The sequence below is a fragment of the Eurypyga helias genome, unplaced genomic scaffold (genome assembly GCF_000690775.1).
Source record: "Eurypyga helias isolate BGI_N326 unplaced genomic scaffold, ASM69077v1 scaffold410, whole genome shotgun sequence".
Classification (NCBI taxonomy): domain Eukaryota; kingdom Metazoa; phylum Chordata; class Aves; order Eurypygiformes; family Eurypygidae; genus Eurypyga; species Eurypyga helias.
In genome coordinates this window covers 1-23,861 of record NW_010223587.1, presented here as the reverse complement: position 1 = coordinate 23,861, position 23,861 = coordinate 1, and the positions used below count along the sequence as shown (strand labels likewise).

The 23,861-nt window shown below is 43.6% G+C and overlaps 1 protein-coding gene across 1 annotated transcript; it reads right to left on the bottom strand.

Annotated features, from left to right (window-relative positions):
• Window positions 1–397: 397 nt before the first annotated feature.
• Window positions 398–23,682, bottom strand: SLC5A8 (solute carrier family 5 (sodium/monocarboxylate cotransporter), member 8). Its single transcript, XM_010160643.1, has 15 exons — window positions 23,350–23,682; window positions 21,182–21,247; window positions 18,664–18,715; window positions 17,069–17,136; window positions 16,039–16,193; window positions 14,527–14,667; window positions 10,442–10,571; window positions 9,123–9,211; window positions 7,701–7,813; window positions 6,341–6,408; window positions 5,965–6,051; window positions 4,748–4,941; window positions 3,451–3,554; window positions 2,002–2,087; window positions 398–529 (listed from the first exon to the last, which is right to left on the bottom strand). The coding sequence occupies exons 1-15, from the start codon at window positions 23,680–23,682 to the stop codon at window positions 398–400; spliced, it is 1,818 nt and encodes a 605-aa protein (XP_010158945.1).
• Window positions 23,683–23,861: the final 179 nt, after the last annotated feature.

Below are 23,861 nucleotides of genomic sequence, written 5' to 3'. Positions count from 1 at the left end.
TTAATGACAAAAAGAAAAAAAAGGAAGAAACACAAACCAGAAAAACAGCCATGTGTGGGAAAACAGTGCTCATACCAAATAAAAAATTTACTCCGGGAGTGAACTGAGATTAAAAGATATTTTCCAGGAGGTTCAAGAATATGAGGCAAATATTTCACATAGAAACATTGCCTTAAGCCCTGTCACCAAGATCCAGAGTGGGAGAGAGAGGAAGGAAGTGCAAGAAAGACCTGATTCCTGTCTTGACTCATGTCAAGGTCATGCATAGGTGACAGTGCCACGAAGCTCCGCAGATTCCTGTCCGTGACCCCAGCAGGGCGGTAAGTGACCCAGCACAGGAATTCCAACAGTGCTTTACAGAAACAAAACTGTCCTCGTGGCCTGACATGGCCTCGTGTCATATATGAAGGCCATTGACTTTGTCCTTATTGCTTGCAATATCCATTTCCATGTGGCTGAAGGCAGGGTTGTCGGTTCCTTCGGGTGCCACGGTAAACGGTTTCCAGTTCAACACTTCCACTTTCTCTGGCTAAAAAAACAAAAGACAAAAGCTGTGCTGTGAAGTGGAAGAAAGAGTCTTCCTCTCTTTGAGCTACATGCAAGCAGAGTCAAGCCTGACATACAGGATGCCTTGCAGGAAAACACACGTTGGTTGCTGACAAAGCACAAGTAGTTATTCATTGCAGTAACTGGTATTTTTCTAGGGGCATGGAAAGGTTCTTATTGCACAAGGTGCTAGTTGTGTAAAATGTTCTGGTCACATAAAATGTTCTTGTCCTGCAAAACATCTAAAGTATTTTCAGGTGTGCAAAGTTCTGATTGCTGTTTTGATGTCTAGCAATCTGTCATCACCAGGTCCCCGAGCTATTGAGTCTCAACCCTTGGTCCCTGCCTCATCTTTGGCATGAAGAGCAGATTACCTGCATCGTTGCTTTGGTGGTCCATCTCTGTTAAACATAATGAGATGTTGAGCTCTTCATATGCAGGAAGTTGTTCAGTTCCCCTATATTTTTTTTCTTGACAACCTTCTGCATTATTTGTGATGCCAACCACTTGTTATCCAGCCCCTAGCTATATAATCAGGCGGACACTTGGTTCTGACTCCGAGTAGGAAACTGTGGCTGTGCACATCAGCTTCCATGTAGGTGTTTTTTTTCAAAAGGCTTCAGAAATTAAATTCCCAATAGTGAAAACAGATGTTGGCCCCCATGAATGACAATAACTGGATAGCTGGTGTCCAGTCCTGACATGGGCAAACAGCATTAAAACAGTATTGTAAAAACCACTTTCCCTCCCTAGTGTCCACATCCAGAAGCTGAAATACATGAGATCAGACTAAAAAGAGTTGCTGTCACTGGGCAAAAACATTTTGCAAACTGGACCACCCCAAAGATACAATTGGTGCCTATACTGCAGCACTTGAAAAGCACTGAACAAAGCTGAGCTTGAATGTTCAGCTCCCTGATGATACTGCCTGAAAAGTGATCTATAGTTTACGTCAAAACAAAACAAATTTCCCCTACATTCTCCCTTCTAGGCGATGTTATTACCCAATAATGTCTCACCTTTTCTTATACCTTAGGGTGGGAGCTAGGAAACAGATACTCTGACTAGAAATGTTTTTTCTCAAACATTAGCTAAAGTTGCAAAAAAATGCAGGCTTTGGAGAACGCGTTTACAAACAAAGGAAGCCTTGCTGAGTCCAAAGTGTGTCTTGGGCCAGCTTCCAAGAGACTAGTAAGGGAGTATTTTGGCAGAAACCCGGAGAACAACTGTCCCTTGTCTCAGCTGCTGCTCTGTTGTTGACTGAAGTCAAGCTGTGGCCAAGCATAGCTTCCCTGCCCATGCCAGCTGCTTTACTACTACCCGCCTTGTGTGCTGCTACTGCCTTAAAGCATCAGCTGCTATTCATCCTGGTGGGAAAATACAAGTCAGGGACTGTCTGCCTTTGTCCCCGGGAGGAAAGATTGGTTTAGTTCAGAGATGCATAATTACACTTACTGCCTCAGATTTAGACCGTGAGAAGTTGGACAGGAAATCTTCCTTGGTCAGCTGGAATCTGCGATCTGTGTTCTGCTTTAGTCCTCCTGCAAAGGAGGCAGGTTTCAATCAGCCAGGTTTCCACACGCAAGTGATATGCCAGAGGCCAGCTATGGCAGCTGGGCCAGGCCAGCAGGACAGTCATGCAGCAAAAGCCATCAAGCAATCACAGGCCTTAGAGATCATTTCTTTACAATGATGTACACCCTGCACTTCTTAAAATACAAAATGATACCTCAAGGCCTATTTGAAATGCTTTAGTAATTTCCCAGAGATTCCTAAATCGTCCCCAAATTTCTCCTGATGTAAAAAACCTGAGGTAATCATCAGAAAAGGATGAATCCCATGCAGTGGTATCTGGGACCACCCTGCTAACCCATGAGCTGTGGTGCCCAGTGCTGCCCTGGAGCCTGAGCCCAGTCCTCAGCTCCCTGTTAGCAAGACTCCTGTCCCCGAGACACCGGGAATTTTGAGAGAGTTATTTAAGGGCAGCCCCAAGGTGAAGGGGATGAGGGTAATGGGATGTTTAGACATCTTTAAGGCATGGAAGATTATTCTTGTGTGAGAATGTGTGGGGGAAAGAAAGGAGATGGAGGCACTGTTAATTAGCTCTGATAGCTAATGGAAGCAAGTTTGTCTGTTGGGTTTGGAGTTTTGTAGTCCTGGAGTAGTTGTAGGTCCGACTAAGTCTGAAAGCTCACAGGATGAGGGCTGTCACAGGAATCTGGCTGGTTATACTGGGGAAAGCTGTGAGAGCAGCTGCTTCTGTGCCATTTCTGCCATGCATGAGGAGGTTGACAGGTGCACTCTGCATCTCACCTAGATGCAAAAGTAGTGAGGCCAGGGGCTGGACCTGAAGTCCCTGCTCTTACCTGTGAGGTGCTGCTTTTTGCCCCTTGCACAAAAAGTGGCGGGAAACTGAGGAAGAAGCTAACACAGCCATGCATGGGAGCTGCCACTCTTAGGTACGTGCTGGGGGGCTGTGGTGAAGCATGCACTGTACGAGTGCAGACAACCCTTGAGTGCTCCGAACTCACTCAAAGTGAAACTGCTTTTGTCTTCTAGAAGCATGGGTTCATCTCCTTGCCTGGAGCTGTTGCCATGTTCAGGGACAACCCTTAAACCTCCAGTCCCTGCTGGCATCTGATAAAACAGGAAAGACAGATATCTTATTCATTGTAATTTTTGCCCCTCAGGTTAAAAAAACTACTGAAACTTCCTTCTCCTTAGGAATGTGAAGTAACTTCTGCTGTGAGCAGAGACAGAGAGTGGGATGCAGAAGGGCTGAGGGGAGGAAATGAGATTTAGGATGGAAACCTTTACACGGTGTTTGTGATAACGCCCTTCCTGTGGCAATCTTAGTTTGAAAGAGGTCTAAGGCACAATCAATCACAGCTCTGGAACTAGTACCTGTTAGGAGGCTGATAATTACTCCCACAACCACTGTAATAAGTGTCCCAAGTGTGCTGAAGTAGAGATAAGACAAGGAGTACCAGTTGTCTGCCAGGGCAGGCCTGAAAAAGAGCAGAAAAAGTGTTAACTTCTGCTTTCCTATTCCAAGCAACTTGAAAATGTTGTCTGTTTCCAGGCAGCACATAAAGAGAGAATTACTGTTGAATCAAGTGACGTGGTAGTCTTGAACTACCACTGTACAATGAAACGGTCACTGAAAATTTGTTCTAAAATTTGCGGGGCGAGTTCCCTCGTATGGGAGGAGACTGGTCACTAGAGTGAGGCAAACAACGCATGGGACAGAGCAGGTAAAACAGGACAGTCCTGCCTCTGCTAGGAGCCCAGTGCAGAGCTGAGCGCTCCAGCAATCCAGATGAAGAGATAACTTCTTTAGCAGGGGGGACATTATTTAAAGCAGAGGACACCAAAATTAAAAACACATAGGAAATCAGCCACGTGCAGCTCTAAACAGCCAGAAACAATGGGGCAACCGTCACACCTCAGTGTACACCTTACGTAGTCTCCCTGACAGTGTGCTCTGTCACCAGAGCTGCTTCCCCCCACCATAAGCAATGCTGGAGGCCTCGTGGGAAAGGTGTAGCACCTGACACTGGACGCTGGGCACCCATGCGTGCACCAGGGTATCTGTTGATTGTACAGTGCTCTAAGCATTAGGAATCCCAAGAAATGTGTTTGTTCAGCTTCCTTCTGTTCCTGTTGTTCCCTATATTGTCATTCATAACTGTTACATGTAATTGTGGCAGTCCGAATAAGACGTACAGTTATTGCAAAGGGGAGCTCTTATATTTTGCCCCTTATATGGAGTATGCTGTCTTCTGAATTTCCTGAACAGAACTATTTCTGCACAGAGAAGCTGTTGTAGGTGGGGCTGTTAAACTGGCAAATTGCCCTTTAACTGCCTACTGCTTCCATTCGTGTGACAGACTGTGGAAGTTAATCAAATAACTAAAAATGTCATGCTTTCTTTAACACCATGGTTCTCAGTAAGGCATAACCAAGCCTTTAGACTCAAATATTGAACTGAAGCTTTTCAGATCAGTAGGAAGATTCACTTTGACTTTTGTTCTAGGGTAACTCAGAGAAACTTCATCCTGACAGGAAAAAGAAAAAAATCAGAGAAAAGTGCTTCATCTTAAACCAGGGATGGATAGAGTAACCCAAATGCCAAGCAGATGTTTGTGTCGCTTTAAAACAAATACATGTGTTGTTGATTGCACGTGACAAACTTGTATACCTCTCTGCAGTCGGTGTGGTGAAGATTGTCGTTAATGGATTTGCTGTTGACGTGAAATTTCCTGAGGATATATTACAGCCTGCAGTTGAGAGATACAGTGGCTTGGTCCGCTCTGGGAGTGGAGGATAAATCTGAGAGCCAATTCCAACCCAAAGTGAAACAACAAAGCCACTGACAAGACCCACAAATGCACCCTGCAAAACAGAAAATGAAACTTGGATTTACAGGAAAAGCATAAGGGTATTTAAAAAACCCAACACCTACATGAGTAAGAAACAATCGAGATAATCTAAACTGTAGGCTCCATAATAAAAATGAAATATACAGCTGGGGAGAGCACTTCATTCCCCTTTTGAGAAACACAGCGTTCACTCACAGCTCCTGAGCATACCTCTTTTTATTTTGCCACTATGCCTTCACAATCCAGGGATAGCTTCGGGCTGCATGGTATATGGGAAAATATTGCTCAATTTGAGGCCCTCCATGAACAAATACAGGAGCAATTTTTCCTTTTTCTCATGTGTTCTGGCAAAAGTCTCTTCTGCTTCAGGGTAACTCTACTCTTTTGGCTGACAGGTAGTGGGGTTTTGAGGGGTTTTGTTGTTGTTTGGGTTTTTTTGTTTTGTTTTTGGTTTTTTAATATATACACAGAATTTGTCTCAGCAGAAGGGTAAAGTTAGTGATTAGTGAACCTTCCTCAACAGAAATCCTGTCAGACTAACCCATGGATCATATTCCTAAAGTTCATCAAATCCACTTTTTAACAGAATACTTTTTTTGTCTGGAAATGGTAATTTCACAATACTGAAGCAGTCTGAGAACATCCCAATTCAGTCTGCAATTGCTTGGGCCCCATTTTCCCAGCCTGACCCCCTTTTGCTCAGGCATCCTCTGAATCTACTGGCTGTTCAGCTACATCTCAAGACACATTGTTCCCTGCTTCTGAAACTGTGTTTTCCAGAAATCCTTGCCAAGGTTTCATTTGTATTCAGATTTCCCACCCACCCACCCCCTCCCCCCAGTCATGTAGACATTTTCATGGGATGGAATTTCCAGTTCCTATACAATCCTGTTTGTCACTACCTTGGCATAAGGAGATAAGGGAGATAAGCATCTTCCTTGCTGCCTAACACAAAATTATTATGGGGAAAGGGAAAAGGAGATGCCCAGAATAATCAATTAATTTTGGACAAACAGGGCCTTAAATTTCTACTTACAATTCCGTTTGCAAAGGAGAAGAGGATTCCCAAGGCAAATAGTCCTAAAAGGGGGCCACCAACCATGCCAAAAATGCTGAGTGCTGCCTGAGGAAGGAAGAGAGTCTGTTATCAGGTGCTGTACAAGAAAGTCAAAGCCTCCAACATGGCAAGAAGGGAAGATGTTGGGAAGGAAATTATGAGGGTTTATTTTTTTTAAGTGGCGCACACTCGGCTGGCAGGACTTGGTACAGTGACACGTGTGCTTAAAGCAGAGGCTGAGCCGTGGGCTGTTTGAGGCCAGTACGCAACACAGAATGAACACTAATCTCATAATGGTATCCAGCAATCATTTTCTTACATAATTCATTCTGGGTCATTCAACTCTGACACCTACCTGCAGCAAGGCTCCCAGGAGAGATGCCAGTGCAGCCATAGCGATGCAGACTCCGCCATAAAACAGGCCTGTGGGATAAAGGCAGAACGTTACATAAATCTGCCGGAGTTGGAAAAGCACTAACAGAAATGTTTCCTTCTAACCCAGTATGGCCCCTGACATCTCCAAAACAAACCTGTAGCATCTGGGTTTTTCTTGAAGAGTCTGCATTGGCCGAAACGTCAGTTTTCTATTTGTATTAAGAGGAGATCATGCAAACTTGCTAAAATCCTCTTCTTGTATATTGCTAAAGATTACTTACTAAATGGCAGCCATACGGATTAGCCATAGTTTGTTTTTCTCAGCTAATGTCCTGTGTCATAGTCCTTATTTTGAAGTAATTATTTGTGCTTGTCAGTCTAAAGTCTTTGGAGCAAGAAAGTAAATGTTGGCAGATTACTGGGAGCTGGTGCCCTGACAAAGAACAACCCAGGTCACCAGGATGTAGTGTCTCTTCCCAGGACCCAGAACACTGGCTTTTTTGGGTGTTTTTTTTTCACCTCTACCCCTTCACTGCACAAGCAATAGGTTAATCTCACTGTTTAATGTGATATGTCAGGCAACTTGTGGCAAGACCAACAACAATTTTGGCATAAATACTGTTTGCGCTAATGTTTAAGAAACTGCTCTCAGGTGAAAATATTTAATACTTGTCACCTGTCACCAGTCGGCTGTGCTCACTGCTATGGGTTATGACACCATGCTGGGACTGTGTTTTTCCATGCTTACTCCAAACACTGTCTTGGGCTACACCTGCAGCTGTTGCTGACAGCACAACCAGCGGGGACGGCAAATGCACCTCAGAGATTTAAACCATCTGCTCAGCCTAGTTCTGACCCTCTTCTTTGAGCCACAGTAAATAGAGAAGCTAAACAGATTGAAGGTCTAAGAGGACATCAGAGAAGATGTGAAGTTCTCTGGAGTGTTACTGGGACACGATGCTATTGCTCGTGCATCACTCATTAAAAAGGTTTGTTACAAAATTATTTCCCATGCTTCTCATTTTTGACAGATAAAAGAAAAATAACAAGTGTTTCGGTCTGAGACATTTGGCTTTGTAGTACTGTGCATCGACACAGAATGCAGATGCAGTACATCTTCCCTGCTTGAAGATCAAACAAGATGGCTTCTCTTTTTTCCTTATATTAATTTGAAATAGCTTGTCCCCCATTTTGTGTAAAACCTACACAGCTGATGTCTTCTCCCCACAGGTGTGGCGCCGACACAGTCCTATTGGTGTGAATGCACTTACTCCTGACTTACGCTGCCATAAACGAGATAGGAATCAAGGAAAAGTGGAAAAGATGTTTTCCAGACATACTCATCCCCATGGAAATCCACGACAACTTCTTTTCAGAGAGGGATCTGAAGTTTGGCCTAATGAGGTCTTCAACAGTCACAGCAGCCAGGGCATTGATGCTGGAGGACACTGTACTACAGAAGGCAAGATTTATACAATTTTTTTACCTTAGAAGCTGAAATCCTAGATAACAGGTGAGTTACTGGCAGAGACTGCCACTGCCTAGAACATTGTCAGAAGACTAATGTAACTGCTGTATTCATTGAAATAACTAATTATTCCAGGTGATGCAGTTAATAGCTTACAAAAATTGTTTAAAATAATTGCTCTTAGTGAGGGCAAGGCAAATCTTGAAGAAATTAGATGGGCGTGAAAAAGTCAATGAAAATATCTATTACATGTGGCTAAGCTGTAAACACTACTGGTATATGTGGTATCTTCACAAATGATCTACACACCACATATCTGGGTAGGTAAAAGTCCCGGTCACTGATCACTTTGAATGCACCCTCAGAGGAGGATTCAAATAATCTAATTATAGTCATCTAAAAATTAGGTATGTAGTCCAAACTGAACTATTCCAGGCTCCCTATGGGGTTGGGGAAAACAGCACTCCTAAGGCAAAAAGACTTTTGTCTATGTGTACCTTGCTCTCACAAGTCACTAGCTTTACCTCAGCATGGAAAAAAAGTAAATATCCTGGCTGTTCCCTCTTTCTGTGTAGTTACAAGTGCTTAGAACAAAAAAACTATTCTGGTGTCATATTCTTAAGTTTCCTCATTTTATCTGCTTATTATTGTTCAGTGCCTTCCTCAAGAGAGGCGATGTTTCCTAAAAGATGCTCCTTGGGAGTCCTGATCAAAACACTCCCCACTATGGGATAGAAGGGGATTGATTTCTCTTCTTCAGTAAAAATATATAGTGATTGCGGGTTTTGTGGGGTTTATTCAAGACAATTGGAAGTCCAGGAACTCTTTCATAAACAAGACTCTAAAGATCAGGGATGAAGAAAGGGAGATGGCTTTAAAGTTATGTAGGTTTGAAACTGGAAAATTATTAAAAATAAGCAGTAGAAAATCTCCCCAAATTGTAGCTATTTTGTGTCACCACCCATTTATAACACTTGAAAATTCCTATAGGAGAGGGGCCTTAAAAGCATAGAGGAGGATTTGTTAGTGCCATACGACGCATGTAGCTAGCTGTTTCCTCACATAGATTATAGTATGGAACTCCAGACAGCTTTGAGTCCTAGGACCTCAGAGTGCCACTGTTGGAAACTACGGACTTTTATGCTGCATCATCAAAGATGTTATAGTGTTTTTTTTAAAGAATAAAAATTAACTAGACAAAGAAATGAAATGCGGAAGTTTTCATATAAATGCAACTTCAGATCTAACTAAAAATAATTTTAAAAAGACACTAGGTTCCAAATGATTACATTACCTTAATGTCCCACTGTAGGCACTAGCCACAAAAAGTCCTGGAACTCCTGGAAAATCATGGAGAATATCCAGCACCAGGTATGGCATTAGCTGAAAAATTCAGAGAGTAAGAAATATTACTATCTTGCCCTAATTTTTCTTTTTGTCATTGTATTATTTTTGTTATAGCCTTCTCACTGGCATTCTGCCCAGCTCTTCTAATTCTGCATGTCTCACCTTGCACTAATTATTGGTTTTCTACAGAGAAAACCAATCCTAAAACACTCACTCAAGATACAGCAAAGTCTGTTTAGACCACCTAGCAGAGGTGAGCACACCTATGTGTGGAGTCAGGCTTGGTTTCCAGCGACAGTAGTACACGAAGCTCGTGCTGGGCAGCAGGTAGCCTGTGCTGTACATCACTCTGTTGGGCTTGGGTGCTTATGTCTGCTGTTGACTCCATAGAAGGGTTTGTAGATACAGTCCAATAACCTCAGGGTGCCTGAGAGCAATTTCCTTATTGGAAACCGTGTGTCATTTGTTGACCTTTGCAAGATGTGAGTGCTGGAAAGAGAGAGGAGTTTCAAGATTTTCTTTCTGTGAAAAATTTTTTTCACAGACAAGTTGGTCTTCTTAGTATTTTGCTTCCGGTTTCCACCAGAAGAATTTGACTGACAGGAACAACTCAATTTCCTTTCCACCTTGGCATTTTATTCTGCCCTTAAAGACCAGGTGGCCCTGCCTTCTGTCAACTGTGCTCTTCTGTGGCTTTCCAGCTATTGTCTGTGCTGCGTTATCCAGAGCCTACAACTATTCCAGGCATAAACATATGAAAAAAGGACACTTGTATGATTGCCTTGTGCCCTGAGTCTGGTCAGTCTGTGGGCTCCCAGAGCTCCTGTTCCTCAGGTAAATCCGCTGCTCGGGGCCTATTCAGGGAGAGGTCACCATCGGTTACAAGGTGGTTTCGCCGCAGCACAGCACAACATGGTTTGATCGCCCAGAACTCATTTTGGGTGAAAAACCCAAATACCTGCAGAGGTAGGTGGACTGAGCGCTCTCCACATCGCTGCTCTCCCTGCCACTCTCCTTCCCTGGTGCCGAGAGACCTGCAGCACTGGGGCAGCTGGGGAACACCGGGACTGAACAGTGCTGAGGACTGATGCTTTCTCCAGGGTATTCCTTCCTGCCATGGTCTCAGCTCAATCCCGCAGTGTTACAGACTCATCTGACACGCGACTCAGCCTTATTCCCAACCCCCTGGCTCTTGAGCTCCCCACCGACTGGCTGTTATGGCTGCAGAGGGAGGATGCCCCGTCCCTCTGAAACGTGGGGCCCTACCTGGTCGAGTGCTGACACCTGCTTTGCCATCCACGGGTCACAGTCCTTGTAGATGGAGTAGAGGGCCAGGCCACACAGCGTTGCACAGGCCAGTATCGCCCAGAGCCCCACCAGGTTGATGTAGAGGGACCTGCACCAACACACACAAAAACACCATGTTAGAGGTCAACGTCACACAAGACCTTGCGGGGGCCAAGCGAACAAGCCCCCGCGCCAACACCGAGACCTCCTGGTCAGTCGTGATACAGCTCCCAGCATTTCACCTGCTGTGAGATCATGTTTTTAAATGTACAGATTACACTTTTGATTTTGGTGGTATGGTCTGAGTGCCCTTCCCCTGACAAAGCCTGCTGGGGAGATGATGCGAGCGATATGGCAATCCCACGTTTCATCATGTGCATGAGTTTTATGTTGCAGGCAGCTGGCAAGATGCTCTTCCCCCCTTGCAACACCCTTTGGTAAAGACAAACGTCAGACAGATTTGTAAGGCGGGGTGCCCCAGATCAAAGTGCGGGGTACCTTTTAGTCAGCGCCAGCACTCCTTTGCCTCTGGAACTGCAGTGTTGTGCTTACACAACGCTGGAGTCACCCTTGTAAAGCAAGAAATCCCAACCATCCTCCTGGGACAGTCTCTGTTTGAGGCAGGAATAAGGCACTTGGACCTGAGATCTGGTCTGGAGCCACCTACAGTGGCCACTTCCAGAGTGCAAGGGGTTGGCACCGACCCCAAGGCTTCCCCTTTAGTAACTAAACAACTTGGAACCTGGTATGGTTCAGTAACTCCATCACCTCCCCATGTCCTGACAGGATCCTCAGCTAACACTGACAGCAGAAATGCACTTTCATCAGGCATTAACGTTACTTTTGCCACAGACAATACACATCCTCCATTGGCAGTGAAGAACAAATAGTTGTCCTTGCCCAGTGAGGGCCTTTCCCTTCCATCTAACTACCCGATCTTCTCAAATGCCTCTCAGGTCTTGATGACTCCTGTGTCACAAAGTTCCTCTCACCTAGGGTGGTCAGTTCAAGCAAACACACCCATCAGGAGCTTGGCCTTGAAAAACAGCGTTCCTTCCCAGCAGCTGCCTCCTAGTTAGCCATGTACCATCTGCTGATAGTGATTCACCTGCCTGACAGATCACACACCCTGGACCTGTGCCAGCTGCTAAGACCTCTGCTGGGAGGATCTTTGGATTGTGTGCAAATATACCCATGCTTGCAAAGTTTCAGGAAGCCTTTTAGCACTTTCAGTCCCAAAAAAGGTAAGGGGCACCAGCCTTTGGACTGCTCAAGAGGACCATCAGGATGAATGAAGAAGTAAACCTTACTTTATAGGCATTGAAATGGACATTTTCAGAAAGGCATAATGTAGATTAACTAGTTGAACTACCAGTTTTACACTATAGAAAAATTATTGGCAAGCACAATGTAAACTTTTCTTAAAAACCTATATAAATTAAAGCAGTTTTGCACATAATAGGGGAAACTCTGCATTTATGCTTTGAATTTGCAATTAGGGGTGGTCTTAAAACAGAAATAGCAGCACTTTACATTTCTCTCTAGTCTAATTCAGTAAAAATTTAGTAGTCCTCTTCTTACAGATGCTTACATATTGGTTGGGATGCCTCGCATTCATTTAGCTGAAGCTGTTCCTGCATTGGCATAATCTACCTTGATATAAACTGATTTAGTACAAAATTTAACCAATCAGTTAAATCAATCCAAACCTTTTGAACAGACGTCGTACCAATACTAGCCTATAGCCTGTAGTAAAGATTAGAAAGTCAAGAGAAACACACGGAAGAAAAAGAAATTGTTTGTTTGAATCTGGTAATTCTTGTTTTTAACTGCGTCAGTGTTTGTCAGTTAAAAGAAAGCTGTTTTTTTCCCTTCTGATTTACAACCCAGCTCATGGTACACCCTATGACTAAGCACTGGGGTATAATAATTGGAGCAGTATTGGAGGGAGGTGTTCCCATTAATTTTGGCTGAGTAGCATGGGGTGGAGTTTGGGTGAAGTAGGCACTGTGACTGCACAAGGCTAATTTTCGGTTGTTTGTTTCAGGCTAGGTCTAAGATTTTAGCACTGAAACAGGACAGATGATGACCCTGAAAGAAAAGTAGAGAAAATTGTGTTAGTAGCCCATATTTTTCTGAAAATGTAGCTTCTCTGCTCTGAGTGCCTGTCATTGTTCATATATGAACATTATGTTCAATTTACCTAGCTACTGTTTGAGTATTGCAGCATGTGCTCCTGCCTACTGGTGTGTTTCTTGAATGGGGTGAAATCCTTTCCCAAAGCCTGAGAAAATTCCTATTCTTGTGCCACTGTTAAAGGCCTTCCCAAAAACTGCAAGTTGGGATCTGTGAAAGAATTATTTTCTCACCTCAGATTTATTATTGTGCTGTCCCTTACAAAGCCTTACAGTAAATCCCACAGGGGTACAAAACCCTTTACTTTGACCTGATGACATTTTACACTTCTGTGTACAGCTAAAGTGACAGTAAGAGGTGCAGCCCACCACTGTGACTTGCCAGATGTGTCTAATTATATTTGCAAATGAACTAGATAGTCACCACAGAATGGAAGCGTTTATAGTTGTGACAAGCTGCAACCATTATATAAAACAATTTCTCCATGCAGGGGAAATTCCCTGCACAAGATGCCAGGGAGCCCAACCACCCAGCCAGCAGGAGAGGACTCGAGTGATGAAGGCTGTGCCACCACTAGCATAGTATGAGCTATAAATCCCATCCAAGTCTTTCCAGAACCAGACAGCCTCCAGTCCTGGTCAAAACTGCTTCAACAGCTCAGAAAATCTGTCCAGAAGCTGCCATGGTGCCAAATATCCCCTTGGCCACACTCCTTTTCTGGGATGACCTGGAGGTGTCTCTCCTTACAAAGACGGTAGGGAGGGTGTGAGAGAGGAGCACAGCCCTAAATGGAGCAGGTGCTCAGGGGCAAACATTCTCCTGGGCACACAAATCTGGCACAATGTATGCGGCTGTCTTCCTATATGCAGTCGTGCCAGCAGCATTACAGCTGTAGGCTGCACCTCCTGCCTCTGCAGAGCCGAGAATCTGGAACCCAGCCACAGGGAGAAGCCAAATGGTGTGTTGGAGACGTGGCACTGCATGCTGGAGGTGCGACTGATGATGAGCATCAGTTCACCCCTGTCTGCAGCATAAATGACTGAAAAGTAGATTTTTCATTAGTGCTCTACCCAAAACATTTCTGCTCTAAGTTGTGCATGATTTTGTGGTAGTTCTGCTGCCTTTATTAAGGGAAAGCCTTCATAAAACTCCTTCTCTGTATCACTGTATTGTAGGATTTATAGGGACTGTAGTTATGATGTGCATTTATATATTTGTCCTATAAATCGACTTTATGAGCTCGCCCATGATTCTTAAATTCTGAGTTACGAGCTACAGGAATGATACTAAAGAAAAAGGTAAGATAATAGAGTTAGTAATTCTGGAGTAAAGGCTGATCAGAAATGTTTAAACTGAAGGAAAACAGAACACACTGCCAGTTTCCATAGTGAATTCCTGAAGAAAATTTCATCATCATCATCATTATTATTATTATTATTATAAGAGAATGCATGATTCCTCAGCAATTTTATCACTAAATAAAACATTTCTGCATTTTCTCATGCACATACTCATTGGTAGGGAAAAATCTTTTAATCTTTACTTATGCAAAATTCCCACACAATGATTTAAGTTTAGTAGAGTAGCGATTCAAGATGCTGTCTTGATATGGCTTCAGCCTAAGTACTATATTATTTGGCCTTTAAGTTGCATATAAACTTAATGCAGCCATTTGTATGCAAGAATACTGGCACAGTGGAACAGCCTGGCACAAAGTTCAATGTTACAGCAATTATATGTAATTCAAATACCAGGATTTATTGTGCCGATTTGCCTTCTACCTGGTCCACATAACAGAAAGCAAGAGTTGTTATCCTTTATAAATGGGTTTTATATAGACAAGAAACCAATCCTTTTTAAAAAATCTCCCGTATAAAGAGTAGCCACTGCTAAATTCAGACATTAAGAGTTACTGTAGGCACACTTACATTTTTGCGTGGAACCTGCTTTTGCAAGCAATGTATCTCTGTACTTGCGACTGGTTGACCCCATATATGCCGGTCCATGTGAAGGTCCCACCTATAACAATCGTCCAGAAGGTGTGCCTTTGCAAAGGATTGGGATTAAAGCTACAGAGAGAGAAAAAAGAGAAAACAAATTCAAAATATGAACATATGAGAAGACCTTAAGGCCTAGAAGAAAAAACTTCCCCATGCTTGTTCTAAAAATGTGACCAGCTTTTGAATATTCAGGTACTCCAACTTTACATGAAATCAAGGAAAGCACATTTTGAATCTCATAGCTGGCATTCTGATCCAGTGAAACACTCTGATCCGTCCAAAGGTGAAGTTTAACCCATTTATTTGCCTATAAACCACAGTCTTGAGTAAAGCTGTGTGATGCCTGTGACTGCTATGATGAAACGATGCTCCAGCAGAAAGCCTAATAGGCCTGCTTATCTAGAGGGACGTCAGTCTGACACCAATGTAAAGGTGCGTTTTCACGCCCAGCCTTCGTGGACACAGCCTCTGTAAAACATTCTGACGATTTAGCCCTAAGTGAATAGCAGATTTTGAATGGCCATAAATACATATATATTATTTTTTAAATCACACTCTAATATAGCAATAAATTAAGCTTATCTTGCTGAAAAATGTAATATTATTTTTCATCTATTACATGCTTTTATTCCTTTTCCCATCTGTGAACTCTATGACCGGGGGCAGTAGCAATGCAGTATAACCATGGCACATCTGCCAAACAGATTGAAAAAAATGACTGTTCATGAGAAGAAAAAAAAAATCACCCACAAATGAATTCTCTACTGAAAAACCTGGTGAAGAATTTTACAGAACCACCTGATGAGTATTGTGAACCGATAGACAAGAGGACAAAAGATAATACTTGTCGCACTGAACTTGCGCTAGTTGCACTGGCTGAAGTTTCTCATCAGAAGTATAGTAACTTTTTATCTTTTTTTTAACCTAATGTGGTTTTTGATTCATCACTGACAGAATGCATACTCTTGACCTTTCAAAAAAATATTTTTAGGCTATAATTAGTTACAATAATGGAGAGTAAAATGCTGTTAAAACTACTTCTAATTTTTCTTTCAGGGAAAAGAAAAACATTTCCCTTTTTCAGATGAGACAAAAGCTGTTATTTTCCCAGGTGTTTTGGTTCAGTAACTGAAATGCCAAACCAGCTGTTTGCAAATTATAAGTGTAAATACAACTGTCCTCACCTATTCACCATTCACTTTCAGTGGAATTCAAAATCTATCCTTAAAACACCTACTTGAAAAGTAAAAAGGTTTTGATCTTCATAGGATTTTGTATGGTGTAAAACCTAAAAAATACCCCTCAAACTAGGTAAGATTGTTAAAAATATATAAAAGTCGGGTCACAACTCCTCCTCCTTCAGTAGCAATTTAACTTCACAGCTAGTCACATTGGCTCTGTAGGAATAAAGAGGCACATCATCTGCAAGTACAAACTCACTCCCAGAAGTTTAATCTTCCTCCATAGTAGGAATCATTTACAATGCGTCCAATTCCCTCCTGAACCACCACAGCTCGTATAATCACAGACGAAAATCCAGCGACCATGATTCCAACCTGGAAAACGTCTGTCCACACCACTGCCTTCAGACCACCCTGCAGGAGGAACAGCACGTATCAGGTACAAGAGGGCAGCAGCGTCCTTGCTTCGCACTCACACTCAGCTAAGGGAAACGTTACTGTGAGGATTATGCATAATACATTCATTTCGTTTTCTTCCTTAGCAGAAATAATTCTGCACTGGGATGTTTAGGAATTACATCCTGAAACCTGTTCAGACCATGCTGGCCCTATTTTGAAGTGCACTAGAATTTACTTAGGCCATACACATAGTTTAATCCAGCATTGCCTTTGTCAAATAACCTGATTCAGAAGTTTCTCTCAAAGATAATTGGGCAGACAGTGCTCATCTCACCTATATACAGTACCACTAACTCCAGAAGGTGTGCCATTCATGTGAATAAAAATAAACATGATTTAATCCAACATATACAAACAGATTTATGTCACTGACGTTCCATTTAACAATTTCTGGACACTTGGCCAATTAACACTAAACTAAAGACTCATCTGTTCATGTGGCACTTGCTATTTTTTAGTGGCTCCATTCAATAACAGACAGGACTATTATGTTTGCAGTAAGCAGGTGCTTCAAAAATTACACAGCTAAACCCCACTAGATTAGAAGGAAAATCACAGGAGGATTTTTAGGAAGGGAAATCTAACTTTTCCTGTTTTTTCAGCAACAACAGAAGTTTCAATGTATCAAAATGGACGAAGTTTGGGTCACCTCATGACTGTCTTTTCATCCAGAGAAGTCCCTGGGTGAGTATGGTCCTGTGGGTACAGCTACCCTGGGAAATGTACTCCCACGTGGTAAACCAGCTATTAGGCTACTTTCCAATAAATCCCGTATTTGATGCAAATGTTGAAAGGAACAGAGATTTTTCTCCTCTGAAGGTCCCACGTACCAGTGTGCAGTAGAAAGTGCAGACCACGCCGGTCGCCACCACTGCACCCCACAAGTCGAATCCCGTGACTGAAAAACAGGGAAACAGCACCAGTGTGAATGAGGCACTGGGGACAAAACAAATAACGCTGATTTTTTTATCCCAATCTGGTTGCTGAACAAAAAATAGGAATAAGTTAAATGCAAGAATGGGAGGTAATGAATGAATGAAGGATTTGTGTGGCTAAACCAGGGGATTCATCCTGAGCAGCTCTAAAAATTAAACGGTTGTTACAGACACTGCAAACTGCTAAACAGTTAGGTACATGTTGAGATCTAAGCAGATATTTATATTCAGTGTGAATGCTGTCAGCAACACATCCAGTATGCTTGTAGGCCCCAACTCAGGAAGGTTTCAAAATATATGTCCTTCCTTGGAAGCACCTGGGTAGTCCCAGGGAGTCCTCAGGCAGGGATTTGAGCTGGTAAAGACCATGGAGACGCTCCAAGCATAGTCTGGAAGAAACATGGCAGACTAAAAGCCTCTTTCTTTAATTCTTCTTTCTTTCTGGGAAACAAGATAGCGTGTCTATGCCAGACAGCACTGTGCTGCGGTTGGCATACAAGCTGTCACTGCCCCAGCTTGGCACACTCACGTACTGCCAGGCAGTACGCTGCAGCAAACGAAGGAAAATCATTGCTTTGAGCTGGGAGCCAGCTAGGTCACAGCTTGGTTCAGTGTGTCTTTGCAGAGCAAATATAAATGTCCAGAATGTAAAACCTGTGGGATTTATACACTGGAGGAGATCAATGCAGACAGTCTGGGGGGGGTTCTTTCTTTTTGCTCAATGAACAAGCCACAGAAAAAGGAAAAAGGAAAAAAAAAAAACAACACAGAACAAGTGGGATTTTCATTCTAGGCAAAATTATTAATTTTTGCTTGCATTTTGTTATTGCCTTTTCTTGCCAAGTGGATAAATTAATTGTGGCAGATTAGAAGTTTCATCTGGCTCCACAGAAAAACGTTTTTCTCCTTTAAAAATAAATGTGGCTCATTTTTAAAGCAAAATATCATTTTGTATTAGAAAATGAAAATATTTCATTTTGTAAATATCATAACAAACATCTTAAGTTCAAGATCTCTTTGCTGTTGATTTGTTTTTCCATGGAAAATGATAGGCTAAGTTAAACAGTTCCAGGTGGCCCAAAACTATATTTATGGAACTTTTGCCTCAGTCTCCTCTTGACCCCAAACGTCTCCTCTTCCCCACTTAACCAGGGGAATTAAATGTGTGTTCAGTCTCTCTATTACCTTCTAAATTTACTTAAATCTTCTTAACTTTTCTGAATGTAGCCATGACCTACAGGTACAGCATGAGAAGTAGAGTAAATGAGAGCAGATTTTTCCTTCAAACCTTTTCTATAATTCCTTACAATAAGGATTAAGGAACTAGGATTACAGCTGGGACGCCTTCTGTCAGAATTCCAAGCAGGATCAACAGATATCTTAGAAGACTTCACAGTCAATCCTTGAACTATATCCTTAGGAGTGCGCATACCAGTACTATATGCAGACAAAATTTTTAATGTAGAACAGTTGCAGTATACTCATCTTACCTTGATTTAGTGCTAAAGCTGGAGCGTAAATAACAATTCCAGTGTATAAAGTCTAGAAGGGGAAAAAAGATATAAAATTAAGAGAAGTGTAAATTCCTGGAAAAGGTGATAGTTCTGTGAGATGTTTTGTCTTCAAGCATTTGTGCAGTCTGTATTTCTTAAATTCATAACAGTCGAGAAATAATTCCAATTGTTAGAAAACGATGTCTGAGACTAGTCAGCACTGCAGTCTCTCAGCCTACTGTTCTTAAAACAAATACCACTGACTCTTGAATACCAAATCCCTCTTCATCTTTTCCTGGCTTTTAAAATCAACTTGTTTTACTGCCTTAAAAATGCAGTTGTATGGTAGAAACAAGAGCAGAAGGAAGTTGACGAGGTTTACACACCATTTGCCAAGGAATCTATTACAACTTATTTTCTCAGTCTTGGGATCAATATGCCCCTCGGTGTGCAACTATAATGCACATGAGTAAGAAAAAAACCCCACAGCATTAGTTAGTCATTATGGATAGCATTATAATGGATTACACTCCTGTGAAATTAAGCCATGCATGGTTATCAGCAGATTTGTATTTTCACTCAATACTGAAAGACACAGACAAATGAAGGACCTGCTCTATCCACTTTTAAGGGCACAGTGGGGTTCATACACTGATATCCTCTATAATTTCTTTGTGTATATTTTTTAACCCTGTTTGCCTCTTTACCACTGTTATTACTGTGTTGGACCACCAGGACAAGTTCAACTTGGCATGGTTCAGGGGAATGCAGCTTCCTATGTGCAGAACAACTTCTGTGAAGATCAGTGGTCTTGAATGAAAGGATCTAAATCACAGTCAGGTCCTGAGCTGGCCTTCATCACCTTTCCATGACTGGCCCTGATTTACTGGGGTGGGACTTGGGTATGGAAAAGCAGCAGAATCAGACGTCATCCAGCATCCAGCAAGCCTCTGCCCCTGCCATGAGTGTGGAGTCCACCTCAGGCACAGGCAGTAAACCACAGCAGGATGGCTAATTGGTGGAGCACTCACTGTGGCTTTTGAGCAGATCAAATCCAGTCCCTGTGTCAGGACTCTAACCCATGGCCAGCAGCTATGCTGGGGAGAGAACCCACATCACTACAATCCTGGTAATTCAGTGATTCAGCATGAGAAAGTGGCTTTCTCATATGCAGCAAAAAAGTGCCAGAAGCTTTGAACCATCAGAAATTAAAATTTGTCACAAGTACGATCACATTTTTGTGTAAATTAAAACAAGACTGATGATATGATCTCTCCACTTCTTCAGTAGTTTTTCAGGTTGCATTACTACATATGCTTTTTCTTTTCCTTCTTTTAAACACATGCCAATATTCACAGAACAGTTAAAATCACACCATTAAAATCTTGAGGGGTTTTGCTTTCCTCACTGTTATTTTCCCTATTCGGGTAGGTTATTAGTGCTTGGCACAGAAAGACACCTATAGATATTTAGTTCATTTCCTTGGGCAGATATGTAAGTTGTACAGAATTATTTTTCTGATCACTGCAAGCAAGCTTTATGCTTGGCTTATTCCAACTTAGGCAACTGTGATGTCTTTGTATTTGCTGGTGAAACAGTGTCACATGCTAGCACTCCACTTTTCCTGTGGGCTTGTGTACCTATAAATGCCAGCTGGGAGGACTGTTCAAATCAGTAATCAGCGCTGCACTGACCACCATCGTACTGCTGCAGGTGTGATTGCCCTGTAACTCCTGGTGTGTCTTAAAAATACAAAAATGGGCAGAAAGCAAGCATGTAACTTGAAAAGCTTTCTGTTTGTATATTCATTCTTGCTTTGATTTCCACAAAAAGTCCACTTCAAAGTTGTGAAAAGAACACATTTTTGTTCCTGGTGCATTTGGCACACGTTCACTGTAAATGCAGAAACTGTGGTCTCATACTGACTCACTGAATGGGCTGGATGCAGCAAACTGCACCCACAATAACTGCAGGGACTGCTTCAGTTTAGCATTCCCCAAGGCTGTAATTTGCTACTTCGCAGTTTGCAGACACACAGGTTTTTCTCAGTGGTAGTACAAACCCTTGAACAGCAAATGACAGCTCCAGGTAGCTTGTTTCGTCACCTTTCACAGACCCTTGAGACTTAGTTGGAATCACAGAATCCATCGACCACAGGATGAAAACTGCTGCTGGAGATAATTTGGGCATGTTTACATGTTGAAACTGTTGTGGGTTTCTTGAGCAGGCAGGCAACTGACTGCTCCTCACACTGCTACCCTGCAGTGAAGGGTGGCTGAAGCCAAGGTACTGCTCTGGGGGCTCAACAATGCACACAGAGACCCATGCGGCAAGTAGCCCAGCATCTGCTCCCCACCTCATTGCTGTGGAGCAGAAAGAGCTTTGTTTGTCCCACTGCCAGCCACCCACACACTGTGGTAACCTCGTCAGCCATTCAAAGAAAACAGCCAGCTACACTAAGCTGAAGGATCCTGGTGGCTACGAGGACCACAGAACAGCTTTGAGGTTTACTTGCCGTTTGTACAATGAAGAGGACCGTTCCACAGAGGCGCAGGTACTTATTAAATCGAAGCTCTAAATACTGCAAAAGAGAAGAAAAACCAAACGTTTATATCACAACTTGTCATTAATGATAGGAATAGAGGGAAGCGATGAGCAACACAGCAAGGGCGTAGTGACATTCTTACATTTTCATGAATGGCCAAAAGTCTTAGAGTCACCTTGACTGATCTCTCTTTCAACTTGATTTGATATTCCTCTACAGGCCTCACTGCTAGGTAGTGAATGATAATGAGCAAGTGAAGTAGACATAAGCTAGTCAGCATATGATGAAGTCTGCAGAATGAGAACTGGTGCTGCCCAGCTGCCTCGAGGCACTCAACAGACAAGGAGCTGGCTAAGACCCGCATGTGGTACCACAGAGTCATTGAATATCCTGAGTTTGAAGGGAACCACAAAGATCATTGACTCCAACTCATGACTCCACACAAGGGCAACCTAAAAGTTCACAGTGATGTACCAGCAAACAACAGAACCCGCTTGCGTTGTGAAACCAGAGAGGAAAAGAAAACATTATGGATATTCCTAAGTCAGTCGATTTGGGAACACTGGCACTATGTGTGTCCAACCGAACTGCTGTGAGAGAGGGCATGAGGTTTTCAGTGGTCAGCAGCTGGCTCCCATGGTCACCTCACCTTCTGCACTGCCCAAAGCAGCTCACCATCTTCAACTGGTAAGTGGAAATCTAGCCTTTTGCAAAACAGGAACCCCCACTTTTCTGTCTAGCCTGGGACAGCACAACCTCTGAATGAGTTTGTCACGCTTTCTTCCCACCATCTGTCCTAACAACCCTCTTAGTTGTGTGGTTGCACAAGAGGGATTTCCTCTGCCTGACAGTCTGTTCAATTGACGCAGACAAATCTTGAAGTATCTCAAAGTGCTCACTCGTGAATAGACCATTTAAAATGTGATCTCTGGGCATGTCCGCACACGGAAGCCGTCCTGAACCCCTGGACAGACACAAAAAGTTGTTTAAACTCTGAACTCTGTTCACAAATAGGAGATAATATCTTTTATAGGTACATTACTCTGATTTAACCCCAAGATTACCGGTGAGTTTCCAGTCATAATTATAGGTCCTTATTTAGAAAAGCCCTGTTTTAAGTATCCATCATAACTGACGGTCCAAAGATTAGTGGTTTAAAACACTCTGGTAGCCACCACAGATTTCTGTTGGTGAATTCTTATCTAAATCTACTAATAGAAACCTTGTTTTCAGCCTCCAGTGCTGCAACGCCCCTGTACAGTGTAATAAAATGCACAAGAATGAAGTAGCTAGCCAAGGACTTTCACCTGCACCGATGCTCCTTTCCCTATGTCCTCTGTGAAACTAGCAATTTGCTTCCAAATCTGCAGCTAGGAACTATCTCCATGCAGGAAGATAAACAGGTTGCACAAGTTTTCTAAATCAGAAAAAAGTTCTGACCTGATGATTCCTCACCCCAAAATGGTCGGACTCGGCCTGTGGTGCATCCTACCTCCCCAGATGTCTCTGCACTGCTAGCCGTTGCCTTAACTCACACGCTGAGCCGAAGACCAGCTCAGCCATATTTTGGCAGAAATAAGAGAACTCTCGTGGACACAGCACTTGCTGACCTCCCTCTATAAGCATGATCGGGAAGTCATTTGCCAGTGTGAACAGCCTTAGGCCGAAAAGGTGCCTCCCCAAAATCTCTAGGAACAGCACAAACATACACTCTGCCAGAAGGGGACTTCCACAGCAGCACCTGAGCTTAGAAACCTCTCTGGAGGGAGCACAATAGGAGAACTCGGGTTCCTACGTTAGATGCTCTCGCACTCTGCTCTTGGTATATTAATTACACATCATGAACCACATGTCACCATCCAAGCTTGAGCTGAGTATTTGGAGTGAAGCAACAAACCTGGCATGGTGCACGGCTCCGGAGCCAAGGCAGCAAGGTTGTGCATCTCCTCTGTGCGGACAGAGCGTGGGCAGACTTAGGGACAGGGCAGGTTGCAGCCTGCCCTTGGGAGCGTGGGGATATGGGGCAGCACAGAGCGCAGGGGATTTGGGGAAGACGGAGGGGAGACACCTAGAAAGCAGGCATGAGAAGCCCCTCAGCTCCCAAAGGCTGCGGAAAGGGTCCTTCTGCTCCACCTCACCTCGTAGGTGCTGGTAATGCCCAGCCTGTAGAAGACGGGCAGGAAGATCTCGGCGCTGCACAGCACCACCAGGCCGTAGGTGATGGCGAAGATGCAGAAGATGGCACCGTAGCGGTAGATCTCGGCAGGGGTGCCCAGCACGGTGACGGCAGACATGAAGCTGGCGGTGAGGGAGAGCGCGACAGGCAGGGCGCTCATGCTGCGGCCCCCCGTGAGGAAATCCTTGGAAGTCTTCTGCCCCCCGCCCGCGAAGGCGTAGTAGATCCCGATAACGGCCGAGACCAGCAGCATGGCCGCAAAGACCACATAGTCCCAGACGGTGAAGCGCCCCATCCCACCGGAGGGACTGGCCCTTGGAGCCAAGGATCTGCCCCAAAATCAGAGGGGCAGCTGCTGCCCTCGCAGGGCCAGCACGGGACGGCCGGCGCAGGAGGAAGGGGATGGGGACGGGACCCCGCGGAGTGCCGCGGTACCGTGCGCCCCGCCGGGACAGGCGCAGAGCGGTACCCTCG

Bases quoted from the DNA above. Each gene is read 5' to 3' on its own strand.
- SLC5A8 (XM_010160643.1), bottom strand. From the start codon at position 23,682: ATGGGGCGCTTCACCGTCTGGGACTATGTGGTCTTTGCGGCCATGCTG. The intron at 6,409-7,700 runs GTATGTCTGGAA...TTTATCCCACAG, and splicing joins GTGGATTTCCATGGGGATGA to GCCTGTTTTATGGCGGAGTC. The intron at 530-2,001 runs GTAAGTGTAATT...TTGTTTTTTTAG, and splicing joins CACGGTCTAAATCTGAGGCA to CCAGAGAAAGTGGAAGTGTT.